This window comes from Anastrepha obliqua, chromosome 3, assembly GCF_027943255.1.
Source record: "Anastrepha obliqua isolate idAnaObli1 chromosome 3, idAnaObli1_1.0, whole genome shotgun sequence".
In the NCBI taxonomy this organism is placed as follows: domain Eukaryota; kingdom Metazoa; phylum Arthropoda; class Insecta; order Diptera; family Tephritidae; genus Anastrepha; species Anastrepha obliqua.
Window position 1 is genome coordinate 45,863,176 of NC_072894.1, and position 21,240 is coordinate 45,884,415.

General features: G+C 33.5%; 1 protein-coding gene across 1 annotated transcript in view; it reads right to left on the bottom strand.

Annotated features, from left to right (window-relative positions):
* Window positions 1-9,468, bottom strand: part of LOC129241944 (collagen alpha-2(IX) chain-like) — a 377,459-nt gene extending 367,991 nt beyond the window's left edge. Inside the window, exons 1-2 of the mRNA XM_054878494.1 lie at window positions 9,439-9,468; window positions 9,213-9,263 (exon numbers count right to left, since the gene is read on the bottom strand). Of these exons, the coding sequence (XP_054734469.1) occupies window positions 9,213-9,263; window positions 9,439-9,468 (81 nt within the window). The remainder of the gene's footprint in view (window positions 1-9,212; window positions 9,264-9,438) is intronic.
* Between the last annotated feature and the right edge of the window lie 11,772 nt (window positions 9,469-21,240).

The window sequence follows — 21,240 nt, forward strand, 5'->3', positions numbered from 1 at the left end:
AACTTATGCACTTTCGAATGGAAGTCATGGAATCACCCATTCGCCTACGGCGGCCAACCTTTCTATCCCACGTCGTTTTTTGTTACATTTATTTTTATACCCGCGCACACTTGTACACAAATGTATTCTAATTTTGTTGGCATAACGGTTATATGTAACAGCGTAAAGGAATTGGGATGGATATACTAAAATACACATATGTATATATATATTATATGCTTATGATGGGATATTTTTAATACATACTTGATAGAACACTTAATTCTATTATTGTAATTTAAGTTTAAGTTTCGTGCTGCTATTATTAAGCTATTCGCATTGCTAATATATGCTCCTAATTAAAGTAACTGTATGGAAAAATTAACAAATCCTTACATCAATTATCTTTAAATCTATACATTCATAGAAATAACTTCATTGTGTACACTCCTAAAATATGTACACACATACATATACGCATTTGTACATACGTACAATATGTGCAAACGTACTCCAATATGTGCACGCAAGTGTATTCCCGCCTCTACTTTTGTGACCTTATCAACCTGTATACGAATATACAAAGCATTTATTTTATTTAGATAAACGGCAAATGTACTAAAGCACAAGTTTGGGCTATTCTTATTAGTAAATGCATAAATTTTATGTAGTAAAAACTCTGCTATCGAACGAAAGCATTTGCAAACACATTTTTTCCTGCGCTTACCTACGCATATGTACTAAAGGGTGACTAAATTCTAAGTACTTTTTCCAATAGGGTTTTTTGACAGTGCACGTGTGACTACTGCCAAACTAAATAAATAATTTTTTTCAGCATTTAATAGCATTTTAGCATGGAAAGGCTTAAGCTTCAACAAGGTTTACAAACCTTTCAATTCCATTACGAAGATCGACGCTCTGTGAAAAGTGATCATCACGTGGTCAGGCCAATTTATGGTGTTCAGCGATGACGCCCATTGTTGGCTTAATGGCTTCATCAATAAACAAAATAGCCATATTCAGGCTGAAAAGCAACCCGAAGCATTTCAAGAACATTCATTGCATCCATTGAACGCAACCGTTTGTTGGGGTCTATGGGCTGGAGGATTCATCGGCCCATATTTCTTGAAAGATGAGGCTGGCCCCAATGTAACAGTCAATCACGAACACTATCGCGACAAATTAAACGATTTTTTGTTGCCAAAAATTTAATTTTAATTTTTTGTTGCCACAACATTTGGTTCCAACTAGACCGCGCTGCCTGCCATAGAGCCCGTGATGCTATGGGGCTGCGAGTCTTTTCGGTGAGCGGTTTATCTCTCGTATCGGACCAGTGGATCGTTTCCGTGACCAGCAAGATCATGTTATAGCACACCTTTGGACTTTTGCTTGTGGGGATATGCTAAGTATAAATGCTTTGTGATCAAACCATCTTCGATTGAGGCATTGGAAGCCAACATTACGAAAGTTTTTCAAGAGATACCTGCCGAAGTCCTCCAGCGAGTCATTTAAAATTGATGTTTACGTATAGCTGAATTATGGCGTAGTTGCGGCCAACATTTGAAAGGGAATAACTTTGAAAAATAAGTGTTATTAATGGTTCGACACAAAAAAAAAAATAATAAAGATTGCCCGATCAATTTGAACTTTCCTTGTTTTTTTTCAATTTAGAACCGATGGCTCTAAATTGGTCACCCTTTATACAAGTATGTAACGTGGTTTAAATCGCTTAAAAAATATATCTGCCACTTTTTTACAGTAATATATAAATTTATTTTATAAACTAATTTTGTTTACTTTTAACATTTTCACAATGGGAAATAAAAATAAAAAAAAAACATGGAATTCCTGTCCAAATGAATCAAAAAAAATTGTATGTTCTTGAAAGCCGAAGTGCAAACCTCCAATTAATCTAAGTCTCTAAAGTCCTTGAAATATTATACAAAACTCTCTTAACAGTATTTAGTGCCTAATCATTTGGCCTTCGTTAGCGCATTTACTGTATTGGCATAAATTCCACCAAGTTTTTACATATGTCTGGTGAAATATTGTGCCATTCGGTTTTCAGTGCATCCTACAGCTCGTGTTCCGAAAGACTTTATTTCTTAGTTTTCTGGACAATTCCTCCCAAATATGCCCGATTATATTACTAAAATATATTACTAAAATCATCCCGTTTTGTGTCCGATACCTCAGTTCATTGGTTCATAGCTCAGAGACATTGTTTTTGTGCAATTGTGTTATATTTATTTTCACAAGAGGGATAAAGTATTGACATGGCAATGCGCACCAGTAGTAAGTAAAAAGATGTGTATTACAAGTTTGTCCAGAATTGCAAAACGATTGAAGAAAATCCTATTTTTTTAGCGAGTTAAATTGGGAGAGATATCGTATCTGATTTATGAGAGCCTGTAAAAAAAGTTCCCCTAAAATGGATCCATACACGCAGTTAAGGACATCGGATTTCAATAGAAATTTATTTGCTTTATCAGCTTTTCTCTGGTTTTGTTAAACCATTTCTCCTTTCTTGAATATACCACCTTTAAAAAAGCGATCAAAGGAAAACAGTCTTTGTAACCATTTACTGAAAAATAATAAAAATCTGAATATTTCTGATAGGTATAACAATTCTTTTTTATTAAAATTCATATAAAAAAATAAAATATAATAAATATTAATGTAAAACTACATACAAACTCGAAAAGGTTTAAGAAAAAATTTGATGACTGAGTTTAGTGAATAATTTATTACACAAATAAACGTAATAATCATAATTATTATTATTAGGCGCACAAACACAACTTTAAATTGAAAGGTCGACCACACAAATGTGCCTTTCGATCATAAGAGTATTCGGGGAAAGAGAAGAGAAGCTACGAAGTTAAAAAAAAAAAGAATAATTGCCGCATGCATTTCGGTTAGGTGTTTGGTTGAGCTCCTACTCTTATTTGTGGTTTGCGTCTAGATGTTGTTCCACAAATGGGGCTGCGAAGCTGCGAAGTTATGTGACCAAATTAGCAGCAATAATGATTTAGGAGTTTTGGCAGACAGTATTTCAGCGCATTATAAAGGATATGCACATTTAGCCACAATTCTTAAGCATTGCGTCATGAGTACAAATTGTACTACTGACAAAAAAAAAAACTATAAGGAATAATGAACCCATTTAAAAATAGAGCCAATAAATATAATGGTATAGATGGCATAGTTCGAGGGATCAGGCGAGTCATAAACAAAACTCTTCTGAGTCAACCAGCTGAAATTATATTGATTCGACTCTCTTTGGAACAACAGCGATTCTATTGCGTAAAAAAATTGCGTAAAATTGATTAAGCTAATGATTGGAGTTCTGTCAATTTGAAAATCGTCAAATGCTCCACTTTATTAACTTTCATGATTCAATAAGAATTGAATTTTTATTTTTTTTTAAGGCTTTGGCCAACAAAATTTGTAATTTTATCCATAGTGTTGTGTTTGGAGTAGTTTGGCCAGTAAACCCCATCTTAGCAACCATAGATGTGTGCTACGGGGCGTCGTCTTGGCAGAAATCACATTTGTGTAATCCCTATATCCCGAAACCGTTCGGCACCTTGCCTAAAATAAGCTTGAAGGATGTTCAGATATTGAAATTTATCCATATTGTTTTCTACAAAGTATTTGTATTCTTCGGCTCAAATTCAATGCTCCAGACATAGCATTTTCCATCCGACACATTCCAATTAAAATATATAATAAATATTAGCCTTCATCGGTGTATAATAACCTCAAAGAATAGCAAAAGAACGAAAAAGAGGTATATTTTATCGTTTTCCTGAAGTATATATCCCTATAGCATAGGCAGTCGAAGACGGTGGTGTTTATCGGGATTAACGACTTAATTCGGAATTATCTCAGGGATTAAGTACAACTAATCCAAATCAACTACTAGACATAATTCCCATTATTTAAACGGATTAGTGGAATTTTCGATGGCAACATTACTGAAAAACTACAGTCAGTATTTATTGTGAATAAAAAATAAACAAACTTTTAAGAGGAAGAACAAGAAAGGCTGAATACAATGGTAGTTCGCACTACATATTGCATTAGAGTTTTGCTATTTCGGAACAGTTTGAGAAATTTCAATTTACAATTTTTTTAAATAAATAATTATTTTTTATTATTTGTTGCCTGTGGTAAATTTTTTACTGACGAAACTATTCGATAAATAAATTAGCTGTTCACTAATCTGTCATACTACAATTTTAATCAGATTAACTGCGCCGGTAAACCATATTAATGCCGCCGTCTGCCAATGTTATTGGGTTTCACGTGAGCGTTATTATTTTTCAGACTAATTAAAAGCTTCTTTCGCGCAATTTGCTCGTATAAGTTATGTTATTTCAGCACGCTTCGATTTGATTCATCAAAACTACTTTATAATTATTTTCCCTTAATAAAATGCGTATTAAGTTCTAGGCCTGCTGCAAGGGAATTTTATTAACTTCATTTAAAATCATCCCTTTCTTTCCTGGCATTGGTTTTTTCTTTTTATCGAAGAGTCACTGTTTTATCTGCTAGTTATATTTTGCACTGTAGGATGAGTTCAATTAAATTGCCAATTCTTTGTTTTAATTTTTCCCTATTCAAGCAATTTAACAAACTTGTTAGCACACTAAACTGTAGTGATTTTTATGAAATTTAATGTGTGCATTGAATTATAACGCCTGCATTTTTTTATTTTTATTTCTCAGTATAAAAATGTCGAATATAAATATTTATAACTTTTTTAGGTGATTAAGTAAAATTTAATAAAAATAATAGAAAAATGCCATTTCGAAAATCTGTTTTAAAGTTTAACGCTGAGTAAGTACGCTTAAGCATTTGAGCCACTATATATGAGAAAAAGCACATAACCTACTATAATTCTTATGTACCCATAGGTATGTGTTAGTTATTGACCAACTTCGCCTATTTCTGATCATGCTTCATTTTGCTTTATCTGTGATGCCCACAAACGAACATTGTAAGCTCAGGAGTATGTACCTATGTGTAAAATATCTGAGTACATGTAGGTATATGTGTTTGTAAATGAATAATTTGTAGAAAACACATATATAAATAGGTGTACAGAGCTTTCCATTTCGACACGTTGCGGTCATAAGTCTATAAGTCGGTATTTAATGGAACGAATACATGCATACATACGTACACATATACATACATATATTTATATTTGTATTTGTATTATGTTAACTTATGAAATAAATCTTAAAAGCTAATACAGAGTAAAGCTGTGGCAGTGTATATATAAACATTTGCACATATAAATGTATTGTATGCCAGAAAAGGCAAATAATAATTTAGTGTTTTTGCATTACTATATAAGTGCACACTTAGCCATGTACTCATACGTGTATATTAGGTGAAGTAAAAAGTTTTGAATGTTCGCCCCTAGATGGCTTTAACGATTTACGCATCGCATCTTAATGTAAAGCGATGTGTGCCTGGCTATGTGCTATAACATTTTAAAATAGCAATAGAAAAGAGAAAATTCGATACAACACTCAATACCAAGGTGAAAAGTCAGAGAAGGCAGCTCAACAAATTTGGCGATAACTTCGCCTAAAATACCACTATACTTTCGACCTTTCGTGATGGGCAGTAATATCTGTTTTACAAGACGACTTTATACTCTGAATACTTTTGATTACTACAGTCATGCCAAGAATTTAAAATATATTTTATGTGAGCAAATTAAAAATAAAAAAATGTCTCTTCTGACGAACTTTTTTTTAAATTTTGGTTAGGTCATTGCCGTAAGAGTCTTTTACTATTCGCTTCTAAGTTCAGTATACCGCCAAACATTATTTTATTATAATATAAAAATGTAACTCGTTTAGTCTTCTAAACATCGCGTGAAAGGTTCTAGCGAGCGTATTGTGCGAAAGGCTGAAGGCTACCATCAACCAAATGATCGGACCTTGTCTGTGTGGCTTCAGACCTGGAAAATCCACAATCGATCAGATATTCTGATTCCAGATACTTGGAAAAGACCCATGAAAAATAATAAAAATAATAATATACAGCATGAAAAGGAGTTGCCTATATGCTGCGATGTTGCTGACGTTGCTCAATACGAGCAGCGCCGTCAGAATTGCAGCGCTGTTGAATAACTTCTTTAACCTGATGCTAAAAAATATCGTGCGAGCCACAGAATTTAATAGCTCACGCACAATTTTTTATAAGGGCTTATAATTAAATTTTACTTTCTGAATTTCCGTCGAGTGTAAAACTTCTTTGGATGAAATTTTGAACAAATTTTGAGCATAATTAGGGCTCGGTTTGAGAAATTTCACTTAGTTCAATGGCGTTAAAACGGGTGATCCTGGCGAATGAATTGCTAAAATTATCATGACTATTTACTTCTTGGGGATTTTGTTGTATGTGGCATAAGTCGCACCCCCAATATTCATGCCATTAACAATTGGTAAAAAAAATACTGTTAAGATACTTCAATATTGCTCAATGTATTGCACTGTAGCAGTCGACTACAATTTTTCTATAATTTACCTTTTATGAGAATTTTTATGGCGTTGATTTGCTGCGTTCATATCTACAGCTATTCCGCAGAATGGCTGAAATGAGGATTTCAGTTTGCGTCCCTTAGTCTTGACTGCGAAATTGCATATATTTGAGTCAAAGTTTAAAATATTAGTAGGGCTTCGTATGTGCTGTAAGTGCTATACCTTTTTCGACTTCAGACGTGAATTTAAAATATTCATTGTGTATTATAGCTTAGGACTTTAGTTTCCAGGTAACTTCATAAAATTTAATTATCTATCGATTTATGGATATAACCTTTTAAAAGGGGCGAAAAAAGGCCAGACCCGCGTACCCAACAGAATGCTGTAAAGAAGGATTACCTGCCAAAGTTTTGCGCAGTTAACAGCAGAGCAACAATGCGCAGCACCGCATAATTTTCCATCCTTTCTGCTGTTGCTTATCGAACGTACGTGCGAATATTTTTACATATGGCCGCCGTTGAGAACTGTTAAAGAATCAATGAAGATTCGTAATTTTAAACTTATTTCTTTTTCGAAGATATTCGCAATACAGCAACAGCCGAGTGCATGTATTTATAAAGGATCTCAGAAAAGTGACGCCTAGACGTCAGTAGTAAATAATTTCCTGACAGTATTCTTTTTTATGGCACCTTTGACATTTGTCAGTACAATTTTACTGGGAACAACGCGTTAAAACTAAGAACAACCTATCAGGAAAATTCGTGATTTTTGGTGGAGACTTTTAAAAAGTTGGGGAGTAGATTATTAAAAAGTTGGTGAAAAATTTCTTGAAGCTGGGTCTGTCTATTCTGTTGAGAAAATGTCTGCTGTAGCGCACAGGAGTGCAGAACAACCTTTAACATCGGTATGTCGACGTTCTTAACCAATAGACATTTATGAATCGACTGATTGGCTTATTTGACCTACAGACGTGCTCATGGTGGACATATAAATGATGTCGTTGTTCATATATAAGTATAATCGGTAGGAGCAGTATTTTGCATAAAAATAGTGAAACTTGAAATAATCTTTTTTTAATTTTACGTATTTTACTTTAAAGCAGCATCGATGCATGTCTTTTGAAAGGCTTTTTATATTCATGTTCGTATGGCTACATATATTATGTGTACTATCATATGTGTATACCTATATATGCCTTATACCATATATGCATTATGTATGAACGATTCAAAAAATGAGAAATGATTGAAGAGCATTTGAATATGATATTCTTTGTTTGAACAAAGTTTAAAAATATTAAAGCAATCGATCTTTTGAAATGTTCAGGTCTAGCTCCTTCTCCTAGTGGATATTATTATACATCTCAAATCTTTGTAAGCAAGTTGCCTTACGAAAGATTGTACTAAGTTTACATTTCACGTAAAATGGCAGTCAAAATCCATACAAATTGCATTACCGTGAAATATGCGTGAAATTTCGTATGTATCTCACGGCAAAGTAGTACTCAGTTCATGCCGATGGCAGTAAAATTTTTCACACCAATTACAATGCACATGCCATTTAATATTCAACGATAACGTACAATTCGGTTGCGAGTGAAGTGCTTGAGTTCGAATATTCCGAAGGTTTGACATTTTTAAGCGAAACACTAGCGCAAAGAGTGTAAATAAATCTTCTTTATATTTTTGGTGTGAATATATAATTAATAAACATATAAATTTGTTAAAAAAACCTTTTCTTTCGAAAATTGCCCACTTGTTTCTTCTGTGTTTTAGAACAATCGAAAACTTATCCACAGTGTCCAAAATTAAAAAGAAAATAAATTTTACTCTAAATGAATTTGTTTTGATTTTAATTGGAAAGAGTGAATAAGTGTGGTGCACATTGGAGAAATTGAAAGAGACTTCGACATTCAAAATGATTTACAATTATTAAAAATTCCCAAATTATACAAAGAGCAATTTGCAAGCAAGTGTTAAATTCGGTCTGAACCGTACTTTATATATCCACGTATATTCTATTAAAATTGATTTGGGATTTGGCTGTTAATGGTTGGAATAAAAATAAATATGTATATATATATATATATAGAGGCATATACATTGATAGCTTACTATATGATATGGAAATTTCGTCTTAAGAAGTGGGTGTTGTTTTTGTCCTATCTCAGTAATTTTTAAGTCGGATCTCACTGAGATGGAAAGTAATACGTGTACTAAGCTGGGACGAGTTTTATTAAGTCGTTATCGATATGCACGTATTTACCCAAAGGTGGGCGTGGCACTACCCTTTTTCAGAGTTTTTCTTTAATTCTTTTCTCGTTTTTTGAGTTCATTATTTGTACCATTTGTGAGTCAGATATAATAGATATAGTAATACGTTCTTCTTCTATGATGAATTGTACCCATTTTCAAGACCAACTCACCTTGGATGAAGACTAATATAAATGCCATACTTTTTTGAAATATAATAATTTTTTATCGAGCCAACGTGCTCACGGACCTGCGGATGGACGAATATGTATAAAGGGACTTATCCATTTCGATTTCTTTAAGCTGTTATATGTACCCGTTTTGTGAATAAAGTAGCCTTCTGAACTAAAATGCGCGACTACAACTAAGCAGTCAATGGTAAGAGTTAAAAATTACTATATTTCGAGTAGGCATAAAAGTTATATGACATTTAAATAAAAAAATATTTGATTTGTACATAACTGTAAATACTCACATTCCAAAATGATTCTTCCAAAATATTATAGCCCGATTCACTTTCAATGGGCTATGTCGTAAAAATTATTCACACGAGGATTTATGCAAAGAAAATAAAAACATGCAAAGAAATTAAAAATTAGATAAATTTAAAAGTGAAATAAGAAACTAAAAACTAATTTTAATGTTCGTAAAGCAAAATGTAATCAAAGTAAAAAAATAATATCAAACTTCTAGCTACATACCGAAAAGCCGGAGCCAATATCTTCATCCATAATCTCATTGTCGAAGTCATCCTAACGGAAGGTTAAAAATAAAAAGTTAAAATAAGTTTAAGGAAAAAATTTAATAACAGTAATAAATAATAAATTAAAAAACATCAAATACAATATTTTAAATATTAAATAAAATAAAACAAGTAAAATTAAATTAAAGTAAATAAATCTTACTAAAAATTGTATTTTTTAAATGCACGTAAAAGAAGAGTTGATATTAAGAATTAAATGAAAACTTGTAACTCCAACTCATAGGTAACCATATATTTCGGAACCCATGGCAAGAGACGGTACTCTAGCTTAGATTCATTTGAATATACTTATATGCAAAATATAAAAAGAAGCAAAGAAAAACTCATTCTTTGCGTCTCTTATATTTGGCGCCCAATAATGAAAACACAGTAAAATAATAATGAAAATGACTTAATGGTTTTTCAAAATATTTTCCCGCGAATTCTATACAGTTTTGAATGCGCTTAAACCAATTTCCAAAGCACTTTTGCCAATCAGAAGTGGATACCTCAAAAATTTGCTATTCGAAATCTTCAAACTCCTCTTAAAGCGTTGAAAAACTTTGACCTTTGATATTCGGAAACAAAAAGAAATAATTAAGTGCTAATTCAAGGCTCTAAGGTGGATTACTAATTAATTTTATCTTTTGAATGCTTAAAAACTTTCTTGTGAGGAACAGAGAGAGTTTGCATTATCTTCGTGAAAGATCATTCGTTTTCGGCGGTTGACTTTCCTTAATTTTTCGAAAATTTCTGGCACACAAATAGCTGTGTATCACTCAGAATGGACTGTTTTAAGTTTCGCTAGTCGTACAATTGCGATATGAAAAAAAACAGGCTACCATTTGCTTCGGGGTGCTTCTTTTGCGAACAACTTTTATTGTATTAAACTCGTTAATACCCATACAACCGATTGCTGCTTTGTTTCTGGCTCATATGCATAGATGCATCCGTAACGATGCCTAAGACGTGCTTTGCACGACTGCGGCTGAATATCTGCAATATTTCTGTACACCAATCGAGTCTTTTTTAGGGCAATTTTCAAATGAATTGGTATCCAGTGAGAACAAATATGCTTGACGGCCAAATGTTAATTCAATTTTGAATGCATGCTAATCTCGCTAATGTCCAATATTCGTTAGCAATTGGCATTCAATTTTGGGTTGACACAATTGTTTCTGGCACATCAACCGTTTTTGAATCTTCTTCTTCTTAATTGGCGCGATAACCGCTTACGCGATTTTGGCCGAGTTTAACAAAGCGCGGCAGTCATTTCTTTCTCGAGCTAACCGGCGCCAATGGGACACACCAAGTGAAGTCAAGTCCTTCTCCACCTGATCTTTCCAATGCAGAGGAGGCCTTCCTCTTCCTCTGCTACCACCAGCTAGTACCGCATCGAATACTTTCAAAGCCGGATCGTTTGCATCCATTCGGACGACATGACCCAGTCAACGTAGCCGCTGGATCTTTATGTGCTGGGTTATGTCTATGTCGTCGTAAAGCTCATACAGCTCATCGTTCCATCGCCTGCGATATTCGCCGTTGCCAACGTGCAAAGGTCCAAAAATCTTACGCAGAATCTTTCTCTCGAACACTTCAAGCGTCGCTTCATCGGATGTTGTCATCGTCCAAGCTTCTGCGCCATACGTTAGGACGGGCATGATGAGAGCCGTTTTTGAATTCATTCTGCAAGGATCCACGTCCACCTTAAAACTCGTTGTATCAGCGGCTAAGTGTGCAGCTTTTACGCCAAATATCTCTGTAAGTTGATCAATTACCTCTTGTCTTGATAATTCAAGTCGAAAATTGTAATAAATCATTGCACGAAAATATTAACGAGTTAATTCCATTATTTAGGCCAGTGAATTTTGCAATTTATTGATAAAAGGAGAATTAAAGCTCGTAAGTAAAAACGTTATATCCTAATTTAAGCTAAAAAATACTAAACTAAAAATACCGATTTATAATTCACCATTTGTGTTGTTGTAAAATCAACCCTTTTAAAGTGCAACTCTCGCACACAGCCTGCTGCTATGTCATCAACGAATACATAACCAAATTTACCGATATATTTTAGTATTTAAAATTAAATTTTGCATTAATTAGATTATACTTATATGTGCACCTTTATCTACATATACATGCTTACTTTTATAGCTATAAAATTTATGTTACTGGTAGAATTGGCTTAAATCCGTTTTAGATGACTCGCCGAGTTTGGATGTGTGAGGCTGATGGTTTTTATGACGGGGTTTATCATTCCCTGGTCAGGCGCGACCGCTTTACAAAGCTCTTTTTATAATTTGGTGTTTTATGCTCAGAGTGGCTTTCGAACACGGAGGGATTATCGGCAATTTTCATAAATTACCGCTATGCGACACATCAAAAACAATATCCTGCATTAACCAGCAGTATCCAGCCGCAAAACCACAAAAAATGGTGTGTTATAGTACATACAAAAACACATACTTATGTAAATTAAAATGTGCAAATAAAAGCACATTCTGGTATATGAGCAGACAGATGAGCTAATGTAAAGGCAATGGCTAGGCGGCTAGAAACCACAAATATATTGTTATGCGCACATTTTGGTATTATGGATCTTGCATTGTGTGAACACTGAACTTTCACTCCACCAAGTGTAAATCGCAGCATTTGTGGCAACATAGCAAAATTAATGGATTATGCAAAATTAGTTAGAAAATGAAAAATTTATGTTAATTTAATTGCTTTCCTAAATAATTATTGACTACGTATAGGTGCATTCTCCATTGAATAGCGGTAAAGGGGAGAAAAAACATTGGTTAGCAGGACTGTAACCAATAGAAATATTTTATTAAATGAATCATTTTGAATGCGTGTGACTGTGTGTGTGTGTGTAAATTGCAGCTTATTCCAAATGTGGTTTATTGCATACATACAGGCATTATTTAGAAGTGTGTGAATTGCATGGAGAATTAAGGCTTATGTGTGAGTTCACAATTTTTCTTCGCGCTGTTGTTAATTAACTCAATTGAAACGCCAATTGAAGCCAAGCCGAGTAAGCCGCAAATGCTGTCTATACGTATGTGTATGTAAAGGGTTTTCCAATAAGAGGTGTTATTTTGATATTTAGAGAAAAATGCCATTTTTTAATATAAATTATCGGAGGCTTATTTCATTATAAAGAGGAAGGTATGCCGTTAATTGTGAAAAATAACATCAGGCAATTGACCACCACGACCACGCTTACAGGACAATATCTTTTTCATGAAATTTTTCATAACCAAATTGCAAAGTGGCTGCCCTCGATGTGGCTGCATCACGAATTCCATATTTGAGGTCTTGAATCGACCTTGGGCTGTTGGCGTAGAGCTCTTTCACGCGGCCCTAAAGGAAAAAGTCACAAAGTGTTAAATCAGAAGATCTGGGTGACCAATTGTAATCACTTTTTCGAGACATAACACGGTCCGGAAACTTTTCCCGTATAATATCGATTGTTTCGTTGCTTGTGTGGCACGTAGCGCCGTCTTGTCGAAAATAAACGTTGTGCAGGTCAATACCATCCAATTCCAACCATAAAAAATCGTTGATCATCACTCAATAGCCTTTTATATATTTAAATAACACCTGTTATTGGAAAACCCTTTAGTAATATTTTGGTATTTACTTTGCATTCAGCTAATTCAAAAATTCCAGTTAATATAATTTTTTGCAAAATTTTTTTTTTTTTCATTATTATTATTTACGTTATATTTGATTGGATTTCACTAAACCAATTATTTGTTCTTAATTTATGGTTTCAAACGAGCAAAAATTTTACGCTAATCAACTTGAATAGTTTATTTAGTTATTATTATCCACCTTCATTTAATGGCATAATCAAATAGATGAAATTGGATAAATTAGGCAATGCATGAAAATTGTGTAATAACACTGCCAAATGGGGGACTGTAAAAATTGTAAATTTAATTACTAATTTTCATAGAATATTAAGAGTTTTTATGTCTATACATGCGACTGTTAACTGCTGCACCTAAACACTGCAAGATCCAGGCACACCTACATTTTGCTTTTACGCTTAAACATCTGCCTTTATGGCTATTTTTAAAACACATAGGCGCACCATCCATACATGTATACATGTGTATGTAAGCGCTGGATCCTTACTTTGGGGGAAAATAGCTCATCTACCTAAAGACCATAAATACCTGCAGATACACACATATGCACATGTGTAATTTTTTTATTTTTCATGGTGTTTTTTTTTTGTAACACTAACACAAACATGCGAGAAAATGATGCCCCAAGGACAAAAGTATGCTAGCACATAGTGTAAACATAAAACAACAGCAAAAACAAAGTGCCAGCAACAAAGTTATATATGTAAGTACGAAGTTCGTTGCACAAAGTAAGGAAAAAGTGAAAAATTTATTTGACACACTTTTTCAGTTACACAAACCCATACATGAGCTGCAAACAAAAACGTGTAAGAACAGTAGATATACACATGTGAGTACTGGTAGAAAATCTACAGCTACTGCTGTTAAAAACTACTCAACTTTTATTAGCGATACTAGTTAATTTTTACTATTTTGGGATTACAAATAAACGGCTGATTGCCAAGTAGAGTAAAATTTTCTATTAAAATAAATTCTTTAGTTAAAATTATGAACCATAAATACTTAAAAAATTGAGATCAACTTAAGATATGCATCTATAAATAGGCCTTCGGTAAAAATCTCTTACCTTTAACTCTGTCCACCTTCTGGGTATGTACAATAACCCAGCAGAAGAGTTGCTCTCTTTATTTTAGATAGGACTAAACTCAAAACTTCACCGTGATAAGCTTTGTTATAGTATATTGGGCGCTTACACCCTTTATTGGTTGCTTCAAGCAGTCTTTCTTCCAATTTGTGGTGTTCTTCTACAAATGGAGAGACCTACAGTTTTCTGTCGCCTCCGAATGGCGGCTGGTTTTTTATGAGAAGCTTTTTCATGGCAGAAATACTCTCGGAAGTTTGCCATTACCTGCCGAATGGCGACCGCTACTAGAAAAAGAAATGTTTTCTGTCATTCCAAATTCGAACCCGCGCACTATCGAATGATAGTCAAGTATCAAGACATGCGGCTACGACGGCAATCGGTACATTATAAATAATTTCATGAAAAGCAAACTTAACAAATAAAGCAAGATTTTCTTACATGGCTTGAACTCCTGTAAGTTGTTTCGCGCATCATCAAAGGTACACAATTTTGATGCTGTGTGGTCCTGCTAAAGCACTTCATTCAAATTGTTCACACAAGCAATTATGTATGTCCATATGTGCGTCTAAACATAAATGTACATGTATACGTATAAGTAGGTATAACTTCACTATTTTTAAACCGCTTATGAATGGGGTTAAAACAGCGTGTGAATTCTCGCTTTTGTTGCGATATTTTGTACAAAATGAAGCACTAAAAATACATTTGAGTAGCAAAATATAATTACATATACAAGGTGGCGTAGAATTAATCATCCCATCAGCATATTTTACACTTGTGAACTTAACAGCTGCAATATACGAACAGACAAGCAATGAAGCGCGTAAAACTTGGAATATTTTTTTTTTAATTAGTATAAAAGTTATTCAAAAAGCGAATTAGATGATTCATTTTGGGCCGCTTTGAATGCCTTGAATAGACAGATATCCTCACCATGTCTATACTCATCATACCATCGAGTATGAAAAATCGGTCTGCTTCCTCTTTTAATAGTTGTATTTATTGTAAGGTATTTCAAGATATTAAATTAATTAATACTACTAATACTACTACATTTTCTTATAAAAAACTGTATATACCTATGTAAATGTGTTTTCATATGATAATGGTATTTTATGTAACAAAAAACAAAAAACAAAATTAAATGTAAAAAAATAATTCCACGACCCCAAACCAGATAGGTACGATAACTTTCCAGAAAAGGAGTCGAATTACGGTAAACTAAATTTTTCTTGTATACAGAATAGTTCTTTAACTTAGTTACTTTAAATATATAAAAATATTATTCATATTACAGCAAAAAACATACATATATCTTTATTTATTTGTTTAAAAAAGAGCCAGTATCTGTAAGACATTTTGGTCTTTTATAATAAAGGGTTTTTCAATTGGCGCGGGTCGATTTTGGCGCCCTGTGGCAGCTATTTTGTTTTGATGACATCTGTAAGATCTTTTGTTTATTATTCAGTTGTTTATGCCAAATCATCATGGCAAGTTACACGGTTGAACAGCACGTTGAAATGATAAAACTTTATTATCAAAATGAGTGTTCATTAACGCAAACGTTGCGCGCATTGCGCCCATTTTTCGGTAGACGTGGTGGCCCTTCCAATTTCTTATGGCCCATATTGAACCATATGGACCTAGACGACATGTGGTTCCAGCAGGACGGCGCTACGTGCCACACAGCAAACGCCATTTTATTCCATTTCAACATCTACCCGCCCTTATTGAAAAACCCTTTACATCATTACATTCACATTTCAGATTACTTATACAATAAAAAAAAATAGTTGACGCGTGCACTTCTGTTAGGTGTTTGTCCAAGCTCCTCCTCCTATTTGTAGTATGCGTCTGGATGTTGTTCCACAAATGGAGGGACCTACAGTTTTAAGCCGACTCCGAAGGGCAGATATTTTTTATGAGGAGCTTTTTCATGGCAGAAATACGCTCGGAGGTTTACCATTGCCTGCCGAAAAGCGACTTTTTTCTTCATTTTGTTGTTTTAAGGAGATTTAAACTTACATTTCACATAGTTATAGACACTTTTATAAAGAAAACTTTGAAACAAATTGTGTACTTTTATAATAAAAGGGAGACAGCGCTCAAATCATATTCTTACAGTTCCAACCAAAATATGTCAATGGCAGTACAAATATATTAAAATGGGAATTACTTTTCTTTTTCTAGAGTATACAGGAATTGCAGCCTTCCGCTATATTATATTTAATCTTGCTTATCAACCATTTTAGCTAATAGAGCCTCTGATTTTCTCACAAAGGCGCTATATATTTTGTATTTTTAATTTTGTTTTTAAATTTAGGTTACTTTTTATAAAAATAAAGTTCATACTGCAAAAAAAAAAACCCGAAAGATCTATTTTTAAACCTTTGTATAAGACTTGAAAAAATTCTAAATTTTTTTATTAAAACCTTAAACTTTCTATTCAAAATTCAAAAGAAAAGAAATGTGTACATATGTTCATTTTTAGGTACCTCAGTATTCCTATGTTTATCGCTAAGTTTATTTTGATCTTATTTATATGTGTTAGTACATAGTTAGTTTTAAGTTTGCTTTGTATGTACAAAAGTATTTAATTTTGAATTTTATGACTTTCAGCCAGTATATGAATTGCAAAAGACTAAAAACTCTTCCAGACACATCCACATTATTAATATTAAAATAAATAAATACGCAATTGTATAGACCATTAGAGCGCAAGCCCACAAAATGCAATTTTGAATTCGTTCTAAATTTTCGTTGATTTGTGATAATAGTTTTCTTTAACGATGTCTCGCATTTTCTCCGTGTCAAAAACATCGGGCATTCGGTTTATGGAGAATTAAGACGTTTGGAAAAAATAAAAAGAAATAAAAAAAATAGTTGAAAGTAAAAAAATAGTAAGTAAGTATTCAAAACTTGTCGATTTATAATATTTTCGTGGGGTTTAAAGGTGTCTGTGCCACACGGAGTGAACAACGTCTATGAAGCTATAGCAATACAACTTCCACTTCTTATTCGTTTATTTAGGATGATTCCTGTTTACAACAATATATTTAGATAACTTTTAATGCAGTTCAGTGGCCATTGGTATAGTGTGAATTATTTGGCCACTACTCGCCATACTTTCTATGCGTACCCTCGACATTCTGCGGATGTGATTCTGTCACATTTTTCTCTTTCTCTTCCGCCGCCTTACGTCTGTTACATTCAATTTCCTCATTTGGTTTCCTGGCATTACATTATTTTTAAACATATTGTTTAGAGCGCTTCAAGGAGACGGTGTGAACTCCAACGCCCCCTGGGTCTTAGGTAGGCGAATGAGCTCGAATTAAATTTATATAAAAGATATTGAAGAATCTTTGTTTTTGCTGGAAACATCATTTTTGAAACTGTATATTAAGTTTTCCCCCTAAAAAATTTCGTTTCATTAATTTTCAATAAAAATCTTCGATTAAGTACAGGATGTAATACTAACCTAAAAAATATGTTTGATATGATTACTTTCAGATGGATCAATACCAAGTTTTAGAGGTCCAACTAAGAGGGGCTGTAGGCGCACCCAAACCTAATTTTGGTTTTGTTTATTGGAGTGAAGGCAGTAAGCACTTCAATCGGTGCACCGGCCCAGTTTTGAATCAAATATAATTATTTGCGTAATGTGGCAGAAAATAATAAATAACCAAGTGTTTCTGGTTTCTTTCTTTCTTCAAAATTAAATTATGAAAGAATGTAGCACTTTGATTAAATGTGATAGTTCTTTGATATACTAAATGTGATAGTTCTGACTGATCCTCAAACTGTAGTGGCTTTAAACTTTTACGCAAAACTAAATATTTATAATAGACTCGTACATAGGTGCAATAGCAGCGTTTGAAAAACTGCCAGCACAAAACCAGCAGCACTAAAAAATATGCATTGGCTGTGCTGCGAAAACAATAATTTTTATAGCCGCACGCAATTGAGCGTTTGTATGCAACAGCATAAATGGATGAAAGAAGTTGATTTATAGGCCAGTCACAAAGGTTCGGCTGCGTCCGTTGCGGCAACGAATTTGACTAACAGCTAAATGGATTACACAAAAGTTGACTACTTTCAATTTTTTTCGAACGAAAACCCCGACGCAAATGACAATTGGATAAAAAAGGAAGAATTTTCATCGCGCAAATTTTTATTATATCAAATTAAATACAAAATATTAATGGAATAACTATCTTTCTTTTCTGTTGAATTATATGCCTAAGATGAGTGCATTTTTCACAAGCGTTGTAAAATTTAAACTTCTTCTTCTTCTTGATTGGAGCGATATCCGCTTATGGGATTAGGGGTAGTCAGAATTCTCAAAAAGTATAATTTTTTCGCATTTTTTTAAGAATAATATCTAAAAATAAGGTGTGAAAATTTGAAGTGAACCCGACAAATACTTTCCGAGTTATTTAACAATTAATAAAGCGCGCTCGGGCGCTTCGGAGCGTTTAAGTGCGTTTTTCGCATAACTATGTTTTTTGAAATGGTGATTAAGGTAACTAAAAACCGCTTGGTAGATTTTAATAAAATGCATACTGCTTTTGAGAAACGTAAAAGCTCGTGCCTGATCGAAGGATTTTTTTTTTGAAAAATTTCGATTTTTTTTAAACGATTAACTCTCGGTTTTTTCTCGAAAATCTAAAAAAACATTTCCTGACACCACCATACTGTTGATTTAAAAACAAAGCTTCGATCAGGCACAATATTATCCATTAAGAAAACTAATTTCATTTGTCCGATTGATTTTAGATGAATCTCCATTTTCTGAATTCTGAATCTGAATTTTTGCCGAGTTTAAAAACGCGCGAAAGTCGCTTCTTTCTCTTTCTATCTTTTCTATCTGTTCTTTCCTTCCTCTTTCCCTGCTACAATTAGCTGGCATTGCATCGAATACTTTCAGAGGCGGAAGACATGACCCAGCCAACGAAGCCGATGGATATTTATTGTACAATTGCAACCCGTATATACTTATAAATATAAAAGGCGCTTTGTTGCTCCCTGGAACCATAGGAAATAATATAACATATATAAAAGGGTGCTGATAAGCAATTTTCATTTGATAATTTAATTTAATTGAGTTAATTTAAATGCACCCTTATTTTTTGAACAAAAGCTCGAAAGAGTGTAGTTGTGAAGCAAGTTGAAATTATTTCTACATTCTTATAGTTTTTGGCGTTTCAGTAATTCCAAATTTTATCCTAAAAAATCCATGTGTGCCGTGATTTCGAATATGTGCGCACACTCACCATTTACGACTACGATAAATAAGCATTTAAATTATTATTATTATTCCAATAGCTTACATTTTCATTAATGCTTTTAATTTTATGATATATAGCACAACGAAATATAACATTTTTTTTTATTTGATTTGCCGCAGGTCCATTTTGAGAGACCTGTTATATTTTATATAATAACGGTAATTTTAAAAAAATAATAAGATGTGAAATCTTCAAATCATTTGGATCCGGCATGCATATTATTGAGGTCGGATAAAATCGTAGACGTGGTGGACATAGAACCATCAATGTGAATAACAAGTGTACCAGGAGGATGTCTTAAAAGGCGTGGTAAAGCAGATGAGCAGTACTCTCTTTTCGATGGAGAGCGTTGGATCTTCCAGTAAGATTGCGTTCCAGCCTATAAGGCAAAAACCTACCCATCTGTGGCTAAAAAACCATATTCCTGGGTTTATAGATGCAGAAGATTGACCGTCTGGAAGTCCAGACCTGAATCCATTGTATTACAGTTTGTGGTCAAAATTGGAGAACATGGCCTGTCAAAGTTCACACAGAAATTTGGAGAATCTCCAACAATCTTTTGTTCGAGCAGCGCCGTCAAATTCTATGCAATCCGGGCGTGCTGCAATAGCTGAATGCACTAATCGTTCTAAGGCTTCCGTAAAAGTAAATGGTAACCATTTCGAATGAAGTTAAAAATTTAACTAACTTCATTAAAAAAGTATTACTTATGGCAGGACTAATTACAGGGTGTGCGGTGGAGGAAATTAATATAAAAATATTTATTAATGATAAAAAATTATTTCTATAGCTATTACAAAGAAAATACGTGCAAAGTCCGACTTTAATTTTTAATTAAAATTGTTTCCTCTAAATGTTAGTCGTTACATCATATACATTATTGGAATCAGGCTTTAGTGATGTCGGTATGCCTCGCGAATGATATTTTTATTTAGTGTTGAGATGGTCGCTGGGTTTGTTCCATACTTTTACTTTCTAGGGAAGCGCACAGAAAAATCTATAGGGAAAAGACCGGACGTTAAGACCTGGAAACATCGCGTAAAGTCGAATATTGTAACATGAACAAAATCTACAACGAAAGCCGTCTAATGAAATGTGAAAGGCGACATCATGACTAAATAACCACAAAAATATTGAAGCTAAAGCGGTTCTCTTTAAAATGAAAGCCTAACTCTCACATCGGTCACCCTGTATAAGTAACTACTAATGGACATTTAAGTGATGACTCAACAACTTCTAGACGTACGACGTGTAACGTTTATGTAGATAATTAAACTCTCACTTAAGCACACAAGTATACATATGTATTGGGGTAGGGAATGTTTGCTTTAGTGAGCAGGCTCACTGCATTTACAAAAGGCAGGTACTCGTATTAAAAGGAGTTACGTGGCCTATTTGCGGCAAACTTCGAAACAAATAAACACACCAACGCGTGCAAGCATTGTTTTTGTATCATACCATGTTTAACATAAAATAATCGGCATGGCCTACATGTTTCATACTTATATACATATATGCACATATACAGTGGCTCACATAAGTGTTCTGCAAGTGAGTCTTAAAATGTGTGTGCGAGTAAGTAAGTCCTTAAATGTTTATATTTTTTAGAGTTTTCTTGTAAATTATTTCAGAAGTTATCATAATTAGAAGTCTACATAAATAATTCAGAAAAATTGAAAAATTAAAAAAAAAACAAATTTGTATTTATTGGTCTTAAAAGTATTTGC